This window comes from Populus trichocarpa, chromosome 7, assembly GCF_000002775.5.
Source record: "Populus trichocarpa isolate Nisqually-1 chromosome 7, P.trichocarpa_v4.1, whole genome shotgun sequence".
NCBI classification, from domain to species: Eukaryota; Viridiplantae; Streptophyta; class Magnoliopsida; order Malpighiales; family Salicaceae; genus Populus; species Populus trichocarpa.
In genome coordinates this window covers 14417742-14442351 of record NC_037291.2, presented here as the reverse complement: position 1 = coordinate 14442351, position 24610 = coordinate 14417742, and the positions used below count along the sequence as shown (strand labels likewise).

Here is a 24610-nt window from a genome sequence, read left to right as displayed (position 1 = left end):
AGTTCAAAAGTATTGTTTCCACAAAAAGCTAGGTTGAATTTGCCAATTTCATTTCTGTTATGCACTTGGGTTCTGAGAAGATAAATTGAACTGGTGAAGTTTCCTGAGAAAAGAACTGGAGTGAATGATACAGTACAGTGAACTGGTGAATTTACCTTCTCTGGGTTCTTTTAACCTCAGGCAGTGCATAATATTAAGGAAGGGAAGATGGCTGGACCCGAGGAAAATCACGAGAGAAAATAAGATGACTGATTAAGTAAAGAATGGTTGTCAATTATGTCCATTGAACAAAATCTTCACGACAAATGCAGCAATATTATCACCATTCAACAATCAGAATTCAAGGTTCGGGGAGGGAACTGAAGATCTTATACCTTTTACTGTAGAGAAGGAGAAAAAAAGGTTGGCAAGTTCTCTATGCAAAATGAGTCCATGACAAGTGTTCTGTTTACCAATCAAAACCGTTGTTTTATCTCTTTTTGCCAAAACCCTAGTGCTTCCTGAATGAATAAGTCGAGCTTATCTACCTCCAATTCCTATATTGAAGCATAATCACATTCCCAGCAAATTTTTGCCATAGCTGAGTAAGAATCAGTGACTCCAAAGACCAAATGGGATGTGACTTTGCATATGATAATTGATTGCATGTAGTAGAGATCTAGTATAGTGGTCCATGAAAGAATGAAACAGGAAACATTATCCAAACAACTATTGTGCATTTGTGCTCTAGCCATTGATTTAATGCAATAGATAACTATAAGAATAGCATTCATCAAAAAAAAAAAAAAAACTAATGCATCATAGTCAAACAACGGTCACATTGCGAAACGCAAGCAGAGAGTTGAGCTACAATTGAATCGCAAAAGGTTGAACAAAGAAAAGCATGTTCTGTTTGTAAGCTGATAGTTATACAGAACAGTAATATCTTCACTGCATTACTATGGATATGTGAACAAGTTCCTTTTCATCATTTCTTGAATGATATCGAGCCTACTCCAAAAATAAAATCATGAGATCAGAAGACCAAAGAATTTCAAAAGGAGGAAAAGCTGCGGTACAACAAACAAAGAACAGGGGTGCACAACAATGGTTGATAATGTCTATATTGGTCTACAACAACATGCATCCACCATTCTAACAAATGATTGAATGAGAAAGATGCACCTGTAAGTCAGTAACTCTACAGCAGATGGGAGTGCCAACTTGAGCTTTTGATGGTCAGGAAGATGAGGAAAATCACAATGTAAGGGTCCAGCATAACAGAAGATAATTAAATAGTATTGGGGATGACTATTCAGTGAGTAAAAGCCCATTGTTAACAAATAGGAATGAGATCTTAGGCGGAGGTTAAACAATTTCAACACCTTCAACTGGCAGTGAACTCTCCTGCAAGGTTCTACCACTTCCAAGAAACCGCACAGAAGGCAGTGAAGGATCCGTAACAGATTCAATCTCAAGAAAATCAAAATCATAGGCACCCGACCGCTTCAAACTGACCACAAAAACAAGCACAATCCATCCAAGCATTGATATTGCCCAGTAATTGTTCATCCCATGTATCAAACCCCATGCAATAGCATATCCAACAACAATTCCTGATAAATGGCCAAGAAAACTCGCTTGTGGAACAATAATTGATGTAAAAATCAATGACTCGAAAGGAGCAAAACTGATAGGAAGCGAAAGAAATCCAAAAAGATCCAACTTTGAGGATGGTTGCTTCACAGAAAGAATTGTCATCCACCCAAATACAACACATGAATACCCAACAGCCGTCACACTCCGAAAATACTCTATCTTAAATCTTTGTATCAATAAATGGTACATCCCCAGTACTAGTGCCCCAGATAAAACAACCAACACAAGTGTATGGTGAAGATAATAAGCCACACCAAGGCCAATGTGCCCCAACTGTTCCACAACCCCTAGACTCCAAAGCGCACTCATATTGAAAACAAGATGAATAACACTAATATGTGAAAAAGCTGAAGTTATTATCCTCCAATGGTGCCCTTCGATGGCATTTTCATAACTTAATCCCACATGAGAGTACCCAAAATTTCTCTTCTGTATATAAAACCATATAGCACTACATATTCCTATTATACAGCTTGTAGCAGGCTTTTCCACAATCTCATAAAACAATGGTCTCCCCATCTATAACAAAGCCCTCCACTTCCTCTCTTTAAAACCGCAAGGTGCTCAACAATGCAATACCAAATGAAGCTTTTCCACAACCGAAAAAATCCACCAAAGGTCAGACAAGTGTGGATTCTCCTCAAAGATCAAACTTTATCAGCTAAAGCAAAAACCCTTTACAAATCTAACAAATTTGAATAACCCCGGATCAAAATTAACCTCCAAAAAACCTAAACTTTACACATCCAACCATTCCAACATGAATAAAAATCTAGATTTCCTTTACAATCAAACACTGCCCTTTTCTCACACTGAATCCCTCATAAAGTACAAGTATAAACTATATGCTAATCCCAATAATGGTACTAAAGTTTTGAAATTTCAGTTCCAAGAACAATAAAATAAAGAAAGGTTTAGATTTTTTTGACAAAAAGATTAGAGAAAAAAAGGGCATTTTAGAGAGAGATAAATTTGTTACCTTTTTGCTTCAAATTGATTGAGTTGTTTGAGCTTTGTAGTTTCGTTCTTTCTTTTGGGTGCTTCCGTATTTTGCAAAGATAACTTGGATTTGAAAGTTTATATATGGTGGGCCCTTTTGAAAAGCATTGAGACATGGCTCAACTGCCATTGATGTTTAAAATTCCCAAAGGCCCAAAGCTACCATCTGTAATGATAAATGACATGTAGTTTTTGTACTATGTGTTTGAATGACATAACAAAAAAAACACAACTAATGCTTCTAAAGATTTCTCCGTTCATAAAAAGATTGCTTGTCAAAAGATGGGTCTTTAATATAATGGTAGAGGTTATTTTTAAAAATATTTTTTTATTTAGAAATGTATTAAAATAATATTTTTTTTATTATTTTAAATTTATTTTTATATTAATTAATTAAAACGATCCAAAAATACTAAAAAATTAATTTAAAACAAAAAAATTCAAATTTTGATGAAAAGCGGGTTGCACTGTGGAGGTTGCTTTTCGAAGTGTTTTTCGCTTGAAAATACATTAAAATAATATTTTTTTATTTTTGATATCAGTGCATCAAATAATCCAAAAGTACCCTAAAAAAATTAATTTCAGAAGTGCAGTTCGTCCACACTCTTAAACACACCGTTATCTGTCAAGTTATTTTGTTAAACTTAACTCAAGAAAAAAACTCCTCGAAGGAAAATATCTTAAGAAAATTATAAATTAATCTATGTAATTTTATAAAATAAATTAAATAATTCTTCTAATTTTAAAAACTTATTAATTAGTTCCTTGATTAGTGTTGATCATGTTATTTTTTAATTTATTTTAAAAATAGAAAAAGGAAAGAGAAAACTAATATGAAAAGATTGGTAATTAAAAAATATATTTTTTAAACAAAGTAACATTAAATTAAACATGATCAAGACTAATCAAGAAGCTAATTGATTAGCTTTTTACACTAGAGAGAATTCTTTATTTATTTTACAAAAATTAATTCAAATCAAATGAATTTCAAATTATTGTAGCAGGAAGTTTCCTTTTGTGCGGGTGTTGGTACCATATGACAGGGAAATATCAAAATATGTGGTGTTTGTTGGTTGGTACGTGCATGGCAGTAGCAATTATTACCGAGAACCTGAGAATTTAGAATTGGTTTATAATTAAAAGATATGAATTTAAATCTTGTTCACATGGAAAATAAAGGAACTAATTAAGTAATTAGTAAGAAATTCATTTTGATGCATATATAATTATATTATTAATGGGAGATTAATAAATTCATTTTGATGCATATATAAAATATCAAAATATATTTTTATTTTATGTTGGAATTTTTAGAAGATATTGCTAAAAAAATCAATATAAAAAAGTTCAACAATTAAATTATAAGCATGTTTATTTTTACATTTTGAAAGTATTTTAAAATAAATTAATTTTTTTTATTTGTTTTTGCTTTAAATATATTTTTTATATTTTTAAATTTTTTTGATGTATTAATATTAAAAATAATTTTTTAAAATAAAAAAATATTATTTAATATATTTTTAAATAAAAAATATTTTTAAAAATAATTATTAGTACAACTCCTGAGACACTATGATGAAGCTAGTAGGGTAAACTTTATTATTAAAAGATTTGGTATAAATTCCACTAGGCAACCTACACTTGGGCTCAACTTGGCTATAGAAGGAAACCAAAATTGAGGCCTCGACGGCCTCTCGCAGGCAAGGGTGCTCGCCATAGTAGAGTTTTTTTATTTTTTTTTAATTGTTTTATAAATTATTTTTTACTTGAAAAAATATTAAATCAGTGTTTTTTATATGTTTTTAAATTATTTTTATAATTTAATATAAAAACTTTAAAAAATTAAAAAAAATATTATTAATGTATTTTCAATTGAAAAATATCTTGTATTAAAGTATCAAACACTTCATCTGGAGAATGAAAACTCCCTAAAAAATTGAATGATTGAAAAAAATGGATGACTGGGTTATCGTATCAATTTAATGATTACCATGTCAATTTAAGTCAATTATTTTAAAAAATTAAGAATTTTTTTTATTTTTTTCCCATGATGTTGACCTAGTTAAATTTGAATTAAGTTTAGTTGAGTAAAGTAAATCACTAAGAATTTGGTCGAGTTAATTAAGTTTTACCGGTTAATATCTTGTTCAATTTAACAATAAATTCAACCCACATCAAACTTTAAATTCTAAGTTTATTAGATAATACTGCCACTCTAAATTGAGTTTAACAACTATATACACACAAAAACTAAAATATTGAAAATTAATTATTGTTTATATGAGAAATAAGTCATGTTAATATACTTTTTTAATTGTTTGGTTAACAACTTCATGTCCTAGCCCGATGAAATAATGTCCTTGCTCGGTGATTAACATGTGTTAAGAGTGGTGCACCGAGATCTTACTAATGGCGAGCTGACATTGTGTTTGTAGTGAACATTTTTCTTCTTCTTCTTATTTTCCCTTTCTTCCACCGGATAAAATACAAAAGTCTCCTTTTGTTTTATGTATATAATTTGATCTTTATTCATTTAACTATTATTTTTTTTATTATTTTTTGTAGATAATTATTTTTATTTAATTTCATCTCTTATCATTTGATTTATATAATTTTTATGTCAAATTTGATTCTCATTCTCTTAATTGCTATTTATTTTTTTTATACTTTTTCTAAATGAAATTTGTTTTTCAATTTCATTCTTTACCATTTTATTTTGATTTATTTTTATATTAATTTTAATTTTTTTATTGCTATATGTTTTGTTTTTTTATTGTATTTTTTCTAATTTTATTCTTTATTATTTTATAATTGTGAATTTTATTTTATTATTTTTTAAGATCTATTCTCTGGCTACGCCATGAGCTGTTAACCACACAATTAAAAAAATATATTAACATGACTTCTTTCTCATATAAAGTATAAACAATAACCGACTTTCAATTTTTATATATTCTCACCACAATTCCCAATACAAAGGAGCCATTTACCAAGGTTTGTGCATTGTTCCTCGTAACAGGCAAAAAGAAGCCACAATCTCGTCTCCCTTTTTATCTTTTTGAAACAAGATCCTGTCCCAATCCTCCATTGGGTCTCCTCAAAAAAAAAAACAAATTCCCAATCGGATCTGCCAATAAGTTTCAATGAGCATGGTTTGATCGTGTAATGTCGATGTAATTGAGAGTTATTCTTGTTTGAGGACCCATTTAGAATCTAACAAATTTGTCCTCTAGAATTTGCCATGCTTTGATTACTACTTGGAGGTCCCTACACCATTAATGTCAAGATTAACAGTTAACCATCGAATTAGTTAGTACGGCTGATGATTTTGGGTGCAACAAAACCCAACAACCTGTTTAAACATTTCCACAATGGTTCAACCACTAACCCATCTTGGATTAAGAATTAGTAGCATAATCCAAGGTTATTTGTTTATTTATAGACACATCATGGTAATCTACAATATCCCATGATACTACTAATACCATGTCCGATTTCTTGAACCGCCTTTGGCCATGACGAACACTGAGGTCTGTCCAGTCGTGGCATCCAGCTTGTCCGGCCATGGAAGACAGCATTCTCTCCGCCAGTTTTCTGATACCTGGGAAGACAGTTATGAGAGCAATTATCGCAATGCAAGGCGTGCGTTTCTAAGCAGCTACCATTTCTCAGAAGAAAATGGCATCAGGGACAAGCTGAGGAGGTCTGTGAAGGAGATCAACGAGGTTGTCAGAGGAGTTGTTTCGGACATCCGTGAAGAGATTTGTAAGAGAAGGATTCGCATCAAAGTTTGCAGGTTCTCTTTGGGGTTGCCATGTTTGATTCTTTCTAGTGTAAGATGTTTTGCGCCCTGGATTGGAAGGAGGAGAGAGTTGATGCAGTGATCAATTCTGAGTTCATGTGGATCAGTCACCAAGATTTGGCTACACCTTGTGACTATAATGATGACTGAATCATAATTATGTATATGATCTAATAATAATGCTGCTTTTAAATCAAGTAATTATCCTCTCTTTTTTGTTTTTTAAGAGCTCTTATTTTTTTTCTTTTTTACTTTTAATAAAAATAATTATTTGAATTAATTCCAACAAATAATTATGAATTACTTAGATATTTTTTGCGATTCATATACTAAAGTTGGGAAAAGACAACTGAGAAACCCTAGGATGGCTGATGTATATGCGACCTCCTCAACTGGTATCGCAGCCGCTACTGGAGACGCCTCCATCCATGTGATAAATGACAAGTCATTTTCATGAATCAAAGCTGTTACTTTAGCAAAACTTCTAGAGTGTGAAATGTGATCCATCAAAATTAATAAAATCTTAGGGGGAGACTTTATTGTCTTCTTTCGTGTAAGAAAATCTCAATTTCATCCTAAAATAATTAGTTTTATCAATTTTAGTTTTTGTATTAGACATTTTTTTAATCAAGTCATTTGGTCTGAAAATCAGCTCAGTTTCATGAAGAAAAACATCAAATTCTCTTCAAAATAGTGTTGTTTCCAACACAAATGAACAAAAAAGAAGGATTTCTTATGTTTTGTAGACGAATATAAACACTTTTTAATTGTTGAATAGGTTGGAGAATCTCCTTAATTATATTTTACTTTCAATTTCATAGTTAAAAAATCATCATAATCCCATGATGAAAAACATTAAACTCTCTTCGGTTGCATTATGAATGAACAAAAAAAGGAAAAATCTCTTATGTTTTTGTGCGAGTTTACACGGATATATAAATACTATTGAATAAGTTTGGAAATCTTCATGTCTGACTAGGGTCATCATAATTTCATGAAGGAAATGTATTAAACATTCTTCAAAATAATATTTTTTTCCTGTAAAAAAAAAACAACAACAATGGACATGAACAAAAGAAGGGAAATTGAGGAATGTCTATTACTTTAAAGACCCAATTGAAAATTTTTTAGTTTAAAGATTCAATCAAGAATTCATGAACAGTTTGGAGACTAATTTGAGGTTTCGAAAATCTAACATCAAGTTAGTTGGCATGCATGAATGTTCTATGTCAAGTGGCAACACAAGAAGACAATTGTGTGCATGTTGCCCTCCTCGCCTTACCATTTCAACTCTTAAAGAAGTCTGAAAATAATCAAGGACCATAAGTACTTGCTGTTTGCTTACAAAACCACAGCCACACATGGAGTTTGGCCCCACCATGCATTGCTGTCTCTTCCACATTTCTTGGTTTTGACTCACAAAATATCAAGGTCTTATCTGCAAACACTCAGCTTCTTGGATTCTGCACCAAGCACTTAGTTTTCTGTATCTTCCACATATTCTTGCTTATATTACTTCTCTTAGGTCTCATCTTTCTCTTCTCCTCTTCTTTCCTTCTGTTGTTTGTGTTCTTGGCCAAATCTTCTTTCTTTTTCTTTTTGCTTGGTTGCACTTTATTGGGAAAAAAAGAAAAAAAGATCAGCATTTCAGGTAGTTTTTTGAAACATATGTTTCACTGTCTCGTTATAGTTTGAGTCCGCTCAAGAGGTTGCAAGAAACTAGAGAAGGTGAACTAACAAGGGATCTGCTAAAAGAGAGGTGGGGGTTTGATCTGATTTAACTTTCAATCAAGAAGATGAAAATTCAGTGTGATGTGTGTGAGAAAGCACCAGCCACAGTGATTTGTTGTGCTGATGAGGCTGCCCTTTGTGAAAAATGTGACATAGAAGTTCATGCAGCAAACAAGCTTGCTAGCAAACACCAAAGACTTCTTCTCCAGTGCCTCTCCAACAAGCTGCCTCCATGCGATATATGCCAAGTAATTTCATTTCTCACCTTTAGCACTAATTTTTAATTGATTTATTGTAATTTGTTTATGTTTATGTAATTTTCTATCAGATCTTGCTTTTGGAATTGTGATCTATCATTCTGGTTTATGATTTGGTGTTTGCGAAGTATGGAATTTGAGTCTGTTTATTCATTTATCTATGCTCACTTTGAGTTCCAAGAAATCATAAGATGGCGAAAAACCCTAAGGAATCATTGCTGATAGAGTGTGAGATCTTGAATAAGAACTGTATAATCAAGTTCTTGTAGTGTGTCTTGGCAGCTATTTGAGCATTAACTTATTAAGGGCACTTTTGCTATAAATTAATACCTTGTTCAAACCAAGAAATTCTTTGTAGATTTGTATATTTAATGAAATTTAATGAGTTTATGGTGATTCATGATAGAGACATAAGTTATATTGAAAGAGATAAGAGTCTCACAGGTTTAGTCTATGGGGGGGAAAGGGACTAGCTAGGGATGTGTGGTTAAGGCACTCATCTTGGATTCAAACCTCACCTAGACGGCCTGGATTAGTCAATGTGTGGATGTTGCCATGCGGATTCTGTCCGGTTTATCTTAGAGGGATTCCTTCTAAACCATGTTTTAATAGAAGATGAAGTTACTTGATATCTAAAATGCTTGTTTTTAACTATTTATCAAGTAACAACCGTAATGCTCTCGTTGGGTTTTCGTATTTCTATGAACTTCTGCTTTTATGGTTGTGAAGTTTTTCTCATCTGTGTCTCTCTACTTAATTTGATTTTCAGGAAAAGGCTGCTTTCATTTTCTGTGTTGAAGACAGAGCCCTCTTTTGCCGGGATTGTGATGAACCAATCCATTCAGCTGGTAGCCTTTCAGCAAATCACCAGCGGTTTCTGGCCACTGGAATCCGAGTGGCTTTAAGCTCTAGTTGCTCCAAGGACACTCAGAAGAGTTCTTTAGAGCCACCAAATCAGAGTGAACAACAAACTTCCAAGTTGCCTTGGCAGCATGCATCGAGTTTTGGCTCTTCTTGGGCTGTTGATGATTTTCTACAGTTCTCTGACATTGAAGAATCCACTGACAAGGTAATAAGAAGTTTTTGTATGGACTCAATAATGTCCCCCAGATTTTGTTTGCAAACAATACTGTCTTCAAAAGGGATGAAAAAGTTGGGAGAAAGTGGGTATTTCTTCCCCCGAGATCATATGACTCGGAGTCTTGAACCATTGATTGATTGTGTAATGGTATTTGGTTCGTCCTAATATAGTTAAGTTGACCCTTAACTTCACCCTAAACGATCAGTATTCCATCAATCGGAGAACAAGGGGCTTACAGTAGCTCCCTTGAATATAGAAACTAGCAGTCACTTTCTGTTAATGCATTTCGATGATCCTTTTGAGCATCCAACCCTGCCTTTGCAAAACGTGGGCTTGTGTTTTTTCGTTCCCCTGTTATATGAAGAACAAAATTGATGTCGGAACTGTTGGATTGACCTTTGTCTTTCAAATCTCAATTACTTCTTGTTTCTTTTCTGTGCAGAAAGAGCAACTTGGGCTAGGAGAGTTTGACTGGCTAGCTGACATGGGTCTTTTCAGTGAGCAACTTCCTCAGGAGGCTTTAGCAGCAGCTGAAGTTCCTCAACTACCAATCTCACCACCAACCAATGTGAACGCATACAGACCCCCCAAATTCAGCATGTCCCATAAGAAGCCTAGGATTGAAATCGATGACGATGAGTACTTCACCGTACCTGATCTTGGCTGAACTCATGGTGCTAAACTCCGCAGTTTGAGTTGAACTTTTGAAGAACGACGCATACTTTCATAAGTACCTATATGCATCTGTGTATGTATATAGTCTGTATTTACATAAACATGCATGAAACTTCGTGTGTTTAGAGAGTAGAGAGTAGCATCACAGTTAGTTCTACGGATTCATTTTCTACTTTTTCCTGTATTTTTGTTTGCCTTTGAAAGTGGAATTACATCAATCAGTGCTTTTGATTGTAATAACTCACATATATAATTCTCAACTATTGCTCGTTTGCACATCGTGCTAGAACAGTACTAGCTAGTATATGGATCGTTACTTGCTAGGGTTACTCCTTCCCTGGAAATGCAGATTGGTCGAAATGCTGCACTCAATGTTAAGCTTCATTGCCAAGGGTTTGTGCTTGGAAATCTAAAATTGAACGTCAAGGAAATGTTTTGTACAATTCAATGGATGGCACATGATATGATGGAAAAGGAAATTGCTCCCTTTTTTGCTAAATTACCACTGGTAGATCACGGTTCATGAGTTTTTACTTGAAAGAAAACTTTCCATGCGAGGCTTCAGGGGGGTTACACGGAGCCTACAGACAAATCGGCTAACCGTATAATGGCAATCGATCTTGATGCCGCTAAATATGATGGCTTTCTATCACCATTGATCGGAAATTTAATGGAGCTTACCTCCCTTAGAATAAGCAAAATCAACTTTCGAGGGCCAATACCAGAAACCATAGCTAACCTTCAAAAGCTCAACAGACTATTATCGCCTCAAAATCTCTTCACTGGCAGAATGCCTCAAGGAATCATCAATCTAAGCATCTTGAAATATTAGACCTGTCACAAAACCACCTCTCTAGCAGAATTCCAGCCAATATTACCACTTTGAGAAGCTTGGTGCGGTTAATTAAGCTTGTCAAACAACGCATTGTTGGGCAGGCAACATTCCGGACCTCTCTGGTTGTGGTAGCTGAATACATTACATCTTAGTAGCAACAATCTAAAAGGAATTGTGCCTAATCTTCCAATAAACTTGAGAAGATTGTCTATGAGCCATAATGTGCTATCAGGACACATTTCACCTGCAAGTGTCTTCAAACACCTCACGGTACTGGATTTGAGTGATCACAGGCTTTCAAATCCCATTCCTCAGGAAGTTCTCACTTTGCCTATGGTAGTACGCCTAAATATCCCAACTAATAAATTCACAGAAATGGAGGTAATACCATACCCTTCAGCAGATTTACAGCTTCAGAGTGTTGGATGCACACGCTAACCGGTTGCACGGGCATCCACCCATCAGTTTAGTAAACGTAGCGAGATTATCATCAATTGATCTTTCCCATAATCAGTTCTCTGGACGAATCCCAGTAGAATATGGACCAAAACCGGGGAGTTCATGGAAAGGCTTGTTCTTAGAAGACAATTTTCTAACGGGAAATCCTCCACCGCAGTTCATTGACAGGACAGTGGCAGTTTGCAACAACCTTGCCCGCAATTGCTTAAGGTGTCCGCTGAACATACGCTTTTGCAGAGAACAATGGCCAGGCTTGGAGTGTGTTGGGCACCAAGATCACAGAAAGAACTTGAGAAGTTACCATATTCACAGTGGATCATCATGAAAATTCTATGTACTCAAGTTTATAGTAGTAGTAATTTCCAATGGGATAAGTTTCTACTTCCTAATCAAGTGTGGGATACATGTTGAATTTGCATCCAAAATAAAGTTCAGTGGTTCCAGTGAAGGAGAATGTGTAATAATCTGTACCATCCATTAACGCATTTCCAGTGTTGAATAAATTTCCATTTATCCATAGGATAATTAATCTATAATGTTGCAGCTTACAATTTCTCAACACATAAAACAACATAAACTTTCACAGTTTTCAATGTGGGTGAAAAGCGAAGTGGATTCACATGCTTATCAGCAAAACAATCGCCTGTAAATCAGCTAATGTAGCAAAAAAAATCTGATATTCCGCAACTCTACAAATACATGTTTCTAACTACAACATAACAGAATGCAGTTTAGAGAAACCAATTAACACTAACATTGCCAAGCCATGCAAAAAGTGGGAACTGAACCAAACCAATGAGGAGCAAGAGATAATGGTGCCGGCTCGAATCAACGCTCCTCACCTCTGCAAAGAGTACTCTCTTCATTGTCTTCACCAAGAAAATTCCCATACATAGGCAGGTACATGGCATCAAAATGTAGTAAGAGTATCCAGGTAAGATCTTTCCAAGTACAGCAAAACACATGCCTGTGAAAGTATACCCAGCATATGCAACCATGTCTAACAAGGGTGCCTCCCCACTACCCAATGAAAGGAGTATTATTTTGAGTAATGCAACCTGCATAAACCAGCCAAGCAATCCCTTGACAAACAGCCAATTGAGAGCTTCTGGGCTAAACCTGGGAAAAAAAAAAACCTAAACTTGAGAGCTCAGATGAAATTAATTTCCAAAGTAAAGATAAAAAAGGGTGTTGGAATTCAATGCTGGCTGGTTTGAACAATGCATCCTGTCCAAACCAGTCACGCAATCCCTTATCAAACAGCCAATTGATAGCTTCTGGGCTAAACCTAGAATCAAATGGAATTAAACTTGATCTCAGATAAAGGAAATTCAAGGGCCAAAGAAAGACAAACAAAAGATCTGGTTGAATAAAGATGTAATGCAAGTAATTGTTCATCCGGCTGAGAAATTACTTGCTTTATTGAAGCTTTACAGATGCACACACACAAGTCTTGACATGCACAAAAAAATAAGGAAGAGGAAGAAAAAAGTGAGAGACAAAGGTGTAGTGCAAGATGCAGGAATCAGAGCGACAACTTTAAGCAACACTATCAAAATTGCCACTGCCACGGACAGCAATAAAACTGCCATACAAAAAGAGAACTTCGAAAATAAAGGATTTCCCTTCATGACCCTCTCCATCTAGCAGCGAAGGTTTGGTAAAATAGCCACAAAAAAAAAGGTTTTTTCCACCCTTTAGAACTATTATCAGACAGATCAACATGATACAGCTGTGTGCTAATCAACATTTGTAAGTGCTTAATTGCTTTTTGCTAACAGAGCTAACACCAAAAATAACTAGAAGCAGTTACCAAAATGCTATCCAAAAATCTGTATGGGACTATGACAAATTAAGGTTGTGAACATGAAAAAGTTTAGCATGGGTTATGTTTGGATGGGAACAGATAGGGCTAACAGAGAAGCTGTACATAGATGCATCCAATGCAAAAAATTGATAAGCTTGCCACCAGCACATGAGGTATTAAGGCTAAGCTGGGTTGATTGGAGAATATAATCTACTTACTTTCCATTAAGTCCCAATGACAAGCCAGCAAGAACAACATAGGTACCAAATGCCATGAACGGAATGTACAGGTCTGGTGCATTTATATCATAGATTGGGGGTTTATAGGAAAGCCTGCCCCCTACTGGCTCAGTTATCCTTGTCCAATGTCCCTGAGAAAAGGATAGTAAGGACAAAAGGTCACGTCAATAGGAAAAAGATGGTGTGCAAGCTAGAAGAAACATTAGATTAGATTACTTACCCTGTGCAGGAAAGGAAACAGAACAACCTTCAATTTGTTCCTCACATAGTGGTCATTCACTTGGAAATAGTATTGTGGATCAGAGAAGTATCTACTTATCTGTTTATTTGAAAGAAAATTTCAGCTAAAATCACATAGCTCTCAAACTAAACCACAACAATCTAATCTGTCTAAAATGAACCCATAGCATTTATGTAAATGGTGCCTTGTCAGTAGTCTAAAGACACTAGCATGAGGCCTTGTAGTGTCCAACATAATCAAATCCGGGACTAGCGCATGCTCAACCAGAGCATCAACATTCAATTTGGCTTACAGCAAACTTAAACCAAAATGGTGTTTGACATGAAAGTCTCAGAGTGCTACTTACATTGCTTTGCACATACTCAGAACTCGATCCCAGAATTTTCTCTCCATATGCACCCAGTCCACCTTTAATAAGTCCCGAGCCAGCTCCATAGAAGGCATTCCCAAATGGAGTGGGCTGAGGGTTGGTCGGAGGTCTTGGCACCCCAGGCTGAGGTCCCACATTGTTATACATTTCTGCACTTGAGAGGGAGAGAAATCAGAACAAGTTTGTGCAGAAGAACTGCTTATTAGCATTGAATATCTCTTAGCTGAGTCGATCAAGCACTGATTACTAATGGATGCTTAAATTTGAAACTTTTTCAAAACCCAATTGAATCCATAGTCATTTGAATAAAATAGAAATGAGGTTTCAAGCTTAACAGGGAACAACCGATCACACAATATTTTTAAGAAAAGGGGATGACTGATGCATCCTTCAAATGAAACTGTAAACTTGAGACCTATGAAGTTTCCATATAATTCTAAAATCAAAATCCATTCTCCTCCATGTACTGCATATTCTCATAGTTTAATTGTCATATGGTAGAAGTTGAAATGTATACTCTTGATGGAAGCATATAGTTTCCATCTACTTTCAAGAACTCAATACCTCGACAAATATCAGTACTCCTCGAATAGTCAGAACACCATATCATTTGGTATCAGCAGGATGGCCAGAATTCATGACTTCAAGGCATGGAAGTTTGTGTTCCAGGGTCTAGTTCCGCATTTGGACCATCTTCCAAACATCCCCCTTCCCACCATCTATGCTAGCATGTAACACCAGTATATAAAGGCCTGGAAAAAAAGGATGCTTCCAGAATGCCCAACCATATTCTAAGCAGCAGACACAGACTCGAGCTATGCACTCATATGGAGCTCATGAAACAACAGACACAAAAAGGATGCTTCCAGAATGCCCATTGTTCATAAAAACACAGCCCCATCCACAGTCAAAATCCTCACACATCCTATATTCCCAAATATAATCCTCTTTGTTTTTTCCAAACAATTAAACACCGTCACTAAACCTCTCAAAACTCTCCCACCAATCCAAAATCCATCAAGCACCTCTCAGCACCTTCACTTCTACTTCAACAATTGACATCATACACCACAACTCACAAAATTACCCTACCCAAAATTGCATACCTACAAAATCCCTTACCAATCCTCTTTAGAAACCAAACTAATCACATTCATTCAAAAGCCACTAAAAACTTCCTTTTCATCCATAAATCAACTCATAAATCCTCTGAAGTTCCAAACTTTACCAATAAAACAATAAAACCACCTCTCCATGACCCATCACCAAAACTCCCTCATCAACCCAAAATCTTAACAACCCATCTGAGTAAGTCCCACATCAATCTTAACCCCCAATTCCCAATTCAAATCCCAACAAAATCACACACACAAACACATACATGCCAGTCATTCAATCTATCAAATCTATTAGCATTTAAACAAATACAAACACATACAGAAAGATATATTGAATATGGATCTAAGAATATGACCTGGAGATGGTGTCAGCAAGTTTCCGGTGATGGGCTTCTGTTCTATAATGGCACCGCGCAAACTGTGTATGGGAATAACGGGTCCGAGGGTGCTATAAAGAGAGTGCGAATTATTTAAGCGGGGCGGCACGTTCAAGAAGTCTTTGATTTTTTATTCTTTACTTGCGTCATTGGGGCAATTAGAGCCTTACATGTAGATGGTAACCTAGATGTTAAACTTGGCTTGAATTGATGGTTTGGCCTTTTATTCTTTACTTGCGTCATTGGGGCAATTAGAGCCTTACATGTAGATGGTAACCTAGATGTTAAACTTGGCTTGAATTGATGGTTTGGCCTTGAAAATTGAGGATTTTAATTAAATTAAATTAAATATTAATTTAATAAAACTTGATTTACTTGATAAAACTTTTTATTATTCAATTAACCTCTTCAAATTTAGCTAGGTAAATACTGACTGCTTTGTTTTTTTTTGTTATAAAAATATTTTTTTTATTTTAAATAAATATTTTTTGATGTGTTCAAATTATTTTGATGTGCTGATGTCAAAAATAATTTTTTAAAAATAAAAAAATATTATTTTAATGTATTTTATAGTGAAAAATACTTTAAAAAATAACCGTTATCATATTTCCAAACACTTTCTAATAAAAATTATTATTTTAATAAAATAGCTGGTTCATGTTAATATAGTGATTTATAAATTGACCACATAACCTAGTAATACAAGTTTTTTTCAAATTAATTTTTGAGTTGAGTTTTACAACTAATTTTTTAAATCTAAGTTGTGGAATGATTTTCTATAATTAATAAATTCTTAAACTTTTAAATTTGATTTTTTTTTCTTTTTATTTTTAATTTATGGTGAAGAGGGTATTATTATATCAACTTTTACATTTTTAAATTGAAAATAAATAATTCATATTCTAATTGGTTCAATAATAAGAATGCTTTTTTTTTCTAATTACCTCTTTTCCAAGCAAATGCACTTGTGAATTGGTTTCCAATAATTTTTCTATTTTATATAAAACTCTTCATTCAAATGTTAAAAAGTTACATATTATTTTTCAATGTACAATTTCCAAGTGAAAAAGATTTTTTATTTTAGAATATTTATACCAACATAAATTCTTAGCTCACCACTATATCTAAGCCAACACCTCAAGGTGTTAGTTCGAGATATTAATTTGTGATAAACTAGTTTTTAGTTATGGAAATTGATTTTGCTTTAAATAAGTTTCACAATAAAAAGTATTTTCAAATAAATTGATAATGGTAAGAAAATAATAATCAGTTAAAATGGTATTGTTTTCAATTTTTTTTTGAAAAAAACTTTTTAATCAACATGTTTTAAAAGTTTTTTTAAAAATTATAACTTGGGTTTATTTGTTAATTCACCAATGCTAAATTATATTTTTTTAATTAATATTTAATTAAAAAATAAAAATAAAAAAAGTACAATTTAGGTACAATAACTATGAAACAAAGTATTATTACAATACTCCAAAATTTTTCTTCCCATCCCAAAACAGGGTTTTCCGTTGAACAAAATAGGAAAATTTAAAAACTTTAATTTTCTTTTAGGAACTCACAAGGGAGTGTAGAGTGTAGACCCATCAACTATCAAGGCCTTATCTCCCTATACAATTAACCCAATCCCATTCCACTCAAACGATTCCCTTCTTTCTCAACGCCAACACTCATACAATCCCTTGCTCATGTTTCTCTATCTGTCGTAACAGGTGAGTTTCAATACTCCATTGCTGTAAGTTGCCATAGTACTTCATCTTCACACCACATACATGGTACCACACAGTAGACACCAACTGGGTTCTTCCAGTTTTTGGTAAAGTTGGTTTTTTTGGTCCATTTCTTCGTATTTCTGAGCTGTAAAGTTTTTATTTTTTTTAATTATTATTATTCTTTATGATGCTCCGGTTTGTTCATCTAGGCAATATTTGTTTGTTTGTATATTTTTTTTAACCTTAGGAATTGATGATGGAATAAGAAGGATTGTAATTCTTGATGTTAGTGAACTAAACAAAATTAAACAAAGAATTGGAGTGAGATTTTATTCCATTTTCAATCTTGGAGTGAACCAAATACGACCCTTTTGAATAAGGTTTCTATCTTTTTTACTTTAGTAATGTTTGTTTTACTTAGGAATTGATGATGGAAATTTGAATGATTTGACTACTTGATTCCAGGGAAGCAAAGAACATTAAACTAAGGAATGACATTGTTTGAGTGAACCAAACATGATCCTTTGTATACAGTTGAAATCTTTTTATTTTATTTTGATGAATATATGATTCTATCACTTTCTGCTTGATATTGCAGGGGATTCCATGGAATAATATCAAAAGCCATTTTTAGTTTTTTTAAAATACTTTAGTGACTAATACAATTCTATTCACGAAAAAAACAAGAACCATATGGCTATTGCTGCTTTAGGACCAGCTACTTCGCTCCGGTTAAACCCGGGGTCTACTCTTCGGTTGCTGTCTTTCTACCCCAAGTCAAACCCTAGTAACCTCCCTGAAATCCTCAAAACAATGACGAAACCTCATGCCATACCTCCAAAGTTCCACCATTTTTTTCAACTTTCAGGTTTGCCTCGCCGGAGGTTCTTCTGCAGTGTGATTTCTGGAGCTCTACAGTCTAACGAGAGTGCAAAAGTGGGATTTTTGGAGAAGGAGAAGAGTGAAGTGGGAAATAGAGTTGGAGAATTTAGAAAAAAGTTGAAGATTGCTGATATAAAGGGTGGTCCAGATGAAGGGTTGGATCGTGTAGGGAAGACCATTGTTGTGATGGGTTGGGTTCGTACTCTTCGTGTTCAGAGCAGTGTTACGTTTATTGAGGTAATAATGGTGGTTACTTGTATGATTTCTATGATAAAGTTGTTTTAAATTGAACTATGATAAGCTGATGGGGATGTCTGTTATTAAACATATACAGGTTAATGATGGTTCATGCCTATCAAACATGCAATGTGTAATGGGATTGGAGGCTGAAGGTTATGATCAGGTCTTATTACCATAAACAATAAAGTCATGCATATAAATTTTCTAATTCTTTAATTTGCAGTGGAACATAATCGCTTTGGACTTGACATCTTAGGGGTTGTCCGATAACAGAAAACCATTTTCCTTTTCTATTTTCAGTTTTCTTCTCTTTTTTTAATTTTTACTTTTCAATGAAAAATTGGAAAACATGTTCATTTTTTGAGAACAGAGAATAAATTTTCTACAGGAAAAAAAAAAGAAATACGTCAAGATTTTAATTATTTTTCATAAAAAAATTGAAACCTTAATTTCCTATGATCATCGTAATATTTGTATTTGAGACAATCTAATCATAAAATATTAATTTTATTTCTTTCAAATGAAAAATTATCATGAAAAAGTTGTACTTATTAACAAGAAAAAAAGTAAATGTTTACAAATTCATGACACGAACCAAATTTAAAATATTAAAAAAAATTAATTTTTCGCATTGGTAAAAGTGCTTGTATATAAAAGAAGAACACTATGCTATTCATCAGGGGGGTTTTTTATTTAATTTGGAAAACAATGAAAAACTTGTAAAGAAAAATTGCGAAGAACCTCAAAAATATGATTTACAAACTCAATGCAAATTTGAAAAATTAGTTTTTTGGTTCTTCAGATGGAAATATTGTATTTAAACATGAAATTCTAGTTTTTCTTTTTCCAACTCTAGTTTTTTAGAAAGTTGGAGTATTACTCTGTTTATGAACACCTCCTTAACTTTCCCTGTTCCTTTTCTTCTCAAGTTTGGTTGACATTAATAGCTGAGGGATTCTAAATATCTCAAGTTTGGTTGACATTAATAGCTGAGGGATTTTATTTAGAATTATTCCATGGTGTAAACAACTAGGAACAAGTGTACTTCTGCTCACTTTCTTTTGTTTAATGAAAATCTGTTTCAAAAATGTTAAGCTCCATTGATTTATTACATAAAAATTCAAAAGTTCTCATAATATGTTTATACCATGATGTATTCATCTTACATGTGGTCTGTATTGTCGTCACCTTACCTTTATTCAAGCTTTGGAGCTTATTAATAGGTAGAATCTGGGTTGATAACAACTGGCGCATCAATATTGGTGCAAGGAACTGTGGTGGAGAGCCAAGGATCAAAACAGAAGGTGGAACTGAAGGTCAACAAAATTGTTTTGGTATGATATTCTTGGCATTCTTGGTAGATAGGGAGCTAATTTTCACATGAACTCATCAATACATAATAACATGCATTTAACAAGTTGTAAGTGACTGCACCAGAAATTTGTACAGATTACAATTCTAAATATCCCTCCACCCCTGAATTACTGAAAAACTACAGACCTTAAAACTGTAACTTGCAAATTTATATTGACTGGAGTGTTAGATGAGGCAAATTAACATATGGCAGGGAGAAACTGGGCGCAAAAAAGAGTTCACAAAAACAAATAGAAGTTTTCAAGCTTTCTCACATTCCACCTTGCATGTGACACATAAATTGCTGTAAATCTGTACTTGCATAAAACTATAAACAGTGATAAAGGGGTTAAATGAACTCTGAGGTCTTGGGATCATCGATGTCATGTCTATTCTATCCTCAATGATATTCTGGATGACAAGCAATTGGGAAACCTGGGTCTTGGTATGGTGTGATATGATTCCCTTTTGTTTTATGTGATCTCCATTGGCATTTGAGTATTATTCTGCATATTACATAAAAATGTGATTCTACTCTAAGGTTTTCACCCGAAATCTCCTTTCTTCTTATAGGTTGGCAAGAGTGATCCTTCCTATCCCATTCAAAAGAAAAGGGTCAGCAGAGAATTTTTGAGAACTAAAGCTCACCTTCGTCCTAGAACAAATACATTTGGTGCGGTATGGTTCTGCTGCCTGTTTCTAATCTACTTTTTGGTTGGGTTTAGTACCTTCCAGTCATATATGACATTACCACTTAATATGGCAAGCATGTTTTCGTACCTTTTTTTCGATGTAGCTTTATTGTTCCTGATTCTTGCTCATCTTTGTAAATAATGCTAATTGATTCTAGGTTGCAAGGGTGAGGAATGCTTTAGCATATGCCACTCACAAGTTTTTCCAAGAAAATGGGTTTGTTTGGGTCTCAAGTCCTATTATTACAGCTTCAGATTGTGAAGGGGCCGGTGAGCAGTTCTGTGTGACTACTTTGGTATGCACTGCTTAAGTTGTTTATGACTTCTGATTGTTACTTTTTTTATTTTAGTTTCTTAAAATTCATATGTTTTTATTTTCTTGTATAAACATTATTTTCAAAATACTGAAAAGCACACTGAGACGCCTGTTTTTAGCTGCAATATGGTTTACATGGTTTGCTTCAATCTCATCTAACTACTCTCTTAAAATACATAACCATGCATGATTTTTGCTAATATAATGTAGCAGAGGATAGAATCTACTTGACAAATCTATGCATAATTCTATCAGTAACTAATATTGCTACAGGTTATTAAAACTGCTGCCATACATGATATTCTATATTAACTTTCACAAACAGATTCCAGGCTCTCAAGAAGTTGCTAATTCTCCGGTGGATAGGATTCCAAAAACAAAGGATGGCTTAATTGATTGGTCACAAGTGAGTTGAGCATGCCTTTTCTCACTATTATGCTCTAAAGTAGACCTGAATATAGTATGTCCCTCCCTCCTTTCCTCTTTCTGCCAGAAAAAAGGTTTCATAAGGAGCAAAGTTCATCTTTTTAGCCATCTGAAAATTGTATGTCCTTGGCAAACCTTTATGTTAGACCAGTATTGAAAATAAGAAACTTGTAAGTGCTGGCCCCAGAACTATGCCCCCCCCCCCCCCCCACCCTAAACTGAGCTTATTTCTGCTTTAATTTGGAAACAGGCTAGGCAAGATGACTGTAGTGTTATTGAACTCCATTGATGTAATTTTCATTGCCTTCATTCTTTCTCAGGACTTTTTTGGCAAACCAGCTTTTCTGACGGTCTCTGGCCAGCTCAATGCTGAAACATATGCCACTGCTCTTTCGGATGTATATGTTTCATTTATGCTTTCTTCAGTATTTTAATGTCAGATAGTAAATAAAAACTATCTGAACCTTTTCTTATCGTACAATTTTTCTCATCTTTTAGGTGTATACATTTGGTCCCACATTTCGAGCTGAAAATTCTAATACTTCAAGGCATTTGGCTGAATTTTGGGTTAGTTTGTTTATAAGTTTGGTTCTTCCAGATCATGCACTATCCAAGTTTCTTATAATTTTTCTGTTTCTTTATTTAAGATGATTGAACCAGAACTTGCATTTGCTGATCTGACTGACGACATGGCCTGTGCCACTGCCTATCTCCAGTATGTAGTATGTTGTTTTCACATCTTCTCTATTGTTAATTTAACACATATGGCTAAAGGAAAGCTTGCATAGGCACTAACACACACAAACTTGCATATTTTTCTCATCGAATAATTGACTGACAAAAATTTTATGTGGAAGGTGAGACATATCCTTGAAAACTGCAAGGAAGACATGGAATTTTTCAATACTTGGATTGAGAAGGGAATCATTGATCGATTGACTGTATGAGCTCTCTAGTGTAACCTATTTTTCTTCAAACTTTCTGTCATGTGCTTCATACCTTCCACTTATGTTGTTTCATGACGCTGTTCTAGATTTGTTGTTTTGGCTCTGGATGTATTTTCCATATTTTTCTGACACAGTTCTCTTTGTTTTAATCTACAGGATGTGGCTGAGAAAGACTTTGTTCAGTTGACTTATACTGATGCAGTTGAACTTCTTCTGAAAGCAAAAAAGAAGTTTGAATTCCCGGTACTACATACTAGCCCCAATATTTAGACTTCTCAGATGACTATTGCTAGCTGTTGCTACCAACTGTTGCTTGGACTTGGTAGAAACTATATTTCTCTTAAATTTCTTTCTTTTCCTGATTAAGTGCCAGAAATAGTTATACTCATAGTACCTTAAAGTGATGCATAAATGTTGATTATCCCTTTGAATTTCCTCTTGATCTTGGTTTCTAATAAGAGCCACTATTATCAGTCTCTGTTTCATCCGAGTGATGACAGGATCACTTATTGAAGCCTGGACTCATTACAGTAATGAAATGTTGTCTGATTTGGCAAAATGGCAGGCATCATAGTCTTTTTATTATTGATTAAAACAGGAAGACCTGTGATTCAAGCCAATCAAAGTTGTAGATTAACTGTCTAAAACTTTCACAATGGATTATTGATTTGATCTGTCTATGGTTGGAACTGCTTTAGGAATCTGTTAAGCAAAATTACAGTTCCTTAAATGATAAATGAAAATTATACAGAGTATTTTGTTGCCTAATAAAGATCCCCTGAAATTTCTAGGTGGAATGGGGATGTGATTTGCAAAGTGAGCATGAGCGTTATATAACTGAAGAGGCATTTGGTGGGTGCCCCGTCATAATCAGAGATTATCCAAAGGTATGCAACAGACAGCTACCTGGTCTATATTCTTTCACTTTTCTAAAATAACTAAAAAAATACATTGGAGTGTGTATTGTTCTCAGAATTAACATTCGTGTCATGTGGCTCTTCGATCTAATACTCTCAGGACATCAAAGCATTTTATATGCGGCAAAATGATGATGGGAAAACTGTCGCTGCTATGGACATGCTGGTTCCTCGGGTAAATCTCCATTTCCTTATTCCATTTTAACTTGTTTTTTTATTGTCAAGTAACTATTGCTTGTAATATTCTAAAGCATTTATGGACCTGTTCCCAGTGGAATAGATTATGAAGAGCAAGAAGCCATCATGATTTATTTCACATTGCGTCCTTGTTACTTGTTTGGGATGTGAAAATGAAATATTTATTCCTAATCCTGGAAAAACCAGAGAAGTAGCAAGGGGTAGGGAGTTTAAGAAATGTTGCCTTCGTAGAATTTATCATGTAATAAATTGTTTATTTGCCAGGTTGGTGAACTTATTGGTGGAAGCCAAAGAGAGGAACGGCTTGAATATCTAGAAGACCGTTTAGATGAGTTAAAGTTGAACAAGGAGAGCTTCTGGTGGTATCTTGATTTGCGACGTTATGGTTCAGGTTAGAAATCTCACTTCTTGAAGCTAACATTTTCTCTTAAGTTGTGGAGGTTTGCGCGTTGAGGTTTGATGATAGTTTCTAGATTGAATTCAGTGGTGCAAAGAATGCGTACCGCATACAATTTGGAGTTTTCAGGAGAGCTTGGGAATTTGCTTCCTTTTTTTTCATTTGATTGCCTTGATATCTCTCAATAGCTTAAAATCTGTTACTGCACGCATTGTTGTGATCTCTTGTGTTTGTGTATGGCCAGTTCCTCACGCGGGTTTCGGACTTGGTTTTGAGAGGCTTGTGCAATTTGCTACTGGATTAGAAAATATAAGAGATGCAATTCCTTTCCCTCGGGTACCTGGTTCTGCGGAATTTTAATGGCGTTATCGTCGGATTCGATTTTTCTTCCTCCCTCCTGTTTCTCTTCTGCGTGCTTGGTATTGCAAATCTGCTGCTCTTGTTTTCTCCTCCTATACCAATTTTGTATTTTTAGTTCCAAAACTTCTGTCCAGCTCGATGGTTAATATTCCATGAACAATGTATGGAGTGATTAAACCAATTGTACATTCATTTATCACCGAGTTGCAATCTGTCTTCAAGAATTTCCAGCATGATATCTACTGTATGAGAGTCTTGGATCGTCTATCCTATCGATGAGTGCTTTAACATGTAGCTTGCTAGAATATTTCCTGCCAACGTTGATAATTGCTTGATGAACAAACAGGTGGAGGAGCAAATTTAATGAACAAATCATGATGAATCATACAATGGTTATGGCTGAATGAGAAGCCAGTAAGAACCTAAAACAGATGGACTGCCATCTCATGTTCGGAGCAGTATTGCTATACTTGCCCGCCCTAACCTGGACTTGGTATTAAAGCTTACCGAGTCAACCCGCAGCCCGGCTGCTTGA

General features: G+C 34.5%; 4 protein-coding genes and 1 long non-coding RNA gene across 8 annotated transcripts; 2 read left to right on the top strand and 3 right to left on the bottom strand.

Moving 5' to 3' along the window:
* Positions 1–800: 800 nt before the first annotated feature.
* On the bottom strand, positions 801–2851 carry LOC112328223 (uncharacterized). The gene is made up of 2 exons (XR_002982966.2): positions 2618–2851; positions 801–990 (listed from the first exon to the last, which is right to left on the bottom strand). It is a non-coding gene; the product is annotated as an uncharacterized LOC112328223 (long non-coding RNA).
* On the bottom strand, positions 907–2676 carry LOC7491747 (RHOMBOID-like protein 13). The gene has a single exon (XM_002310392.4). The coding sequence runs from the start codon at positions 2155–2157 to the stop codon at positions 1348–1350; it is 810 nt and encodes a 269-aa protein (XP_002310428.1). The 5' UTR covers positions 2158–2676; the 3' UTR covers positions 907–1347.
* A 4950-nt stretch (positions 2852–7801) lies between the features above and the next one.
* LOC112328214 (B-box zinc finger protein 24) lies at positions 7802–10459 on the top strand. Its single transcript, XM_024605404.2, has 3 exons — positions 7802–8418; positions 9197–9496; positions 9951–10459. Exons 1-3 carry the CDS (start codon positions 8236–8238, stop codon positions 10173–10175), a joined length of 708 nt encoding a protein of 235 aa, XP_024461172.1. The 5' UTR covers positions 7802–8235; the 3' UTR covers positions 10176–10459.
* Positions 10460–11969: 1510 nt separating this feature from the next.
* On the bottom strand, positions 11970–15821 carry LOC7491750 (uncharacterized). Its single transcript, XM_002310393.4, has 5 exons — positions 15609–15821; positions 14111–14283; positions 13744–13842; positions 13503–13654; positions 11970–12596 (listed from the first exon to the last, which is right to left on the bottom strand). The coding sequence occupies exons 2-5, from the start codon at positions 14279–14281 to the stop codon at positions 12209–12211; spliced, it is 810 nt and encodes a 269-aa protein (XP_002310429.4). The 5' UTR covers positions 14282–14283; positions 15609–15821; the 3' UTR covers positions 11970–12208.
* A 1358-nt stretch (positions 15822–17179) lies between these two features.
* On the top strand, positions 17180–24340 carry LOC7469583 (asparagine--tRNA ligase, chloroplastic/mitochondrial). 4 transcript variants are annotated; one of them, XM_024605021.2, is made up of 17 exons: positions 17193–17347; positions 17813–17852; positions 17946–18466; positions 18564–18632; positions 19693–19803; positions 20396–20500; positions 20673–20810; positions 21156–21236; positions 21577–21654; positions 21755–21823; positions 21904–21978; positions 22114–22197; positions 22360–22446; positions 22995–23090; positions 23221–23295; positions 23583–23709; positions 23960–24340. In XM_024605021.2, the coding sequence occupies exons 3-17, from the start codon at positions 18041–18043 to the stop codon at positions 24073–24075; spliced, it is 1737 nt and encodes a 578-aa protein (XP_024460789.2). In that variant the 5' UTR covers positions 17193–17347; positions 17813–17852; positions 17946–18040; the 3' UTR covers positions 24076–24340. The 4 variants fall into 4 exon arrangements, with proteins under 4 accessions (XP_002309798.4, XP_024460789.2, XP_024460791.2 ...); XM_024605023.2 differs by having other exon boundaries at positions 17196–17347; positions 17769–17852; XM_002309762.4 differs by lacking the exon at positions 17813–17852 and having other exon boundaries at positions 17180–17347.
* The last annotated feature ends 270 nt before the right edge of the window (positions 24341–24610 follow it).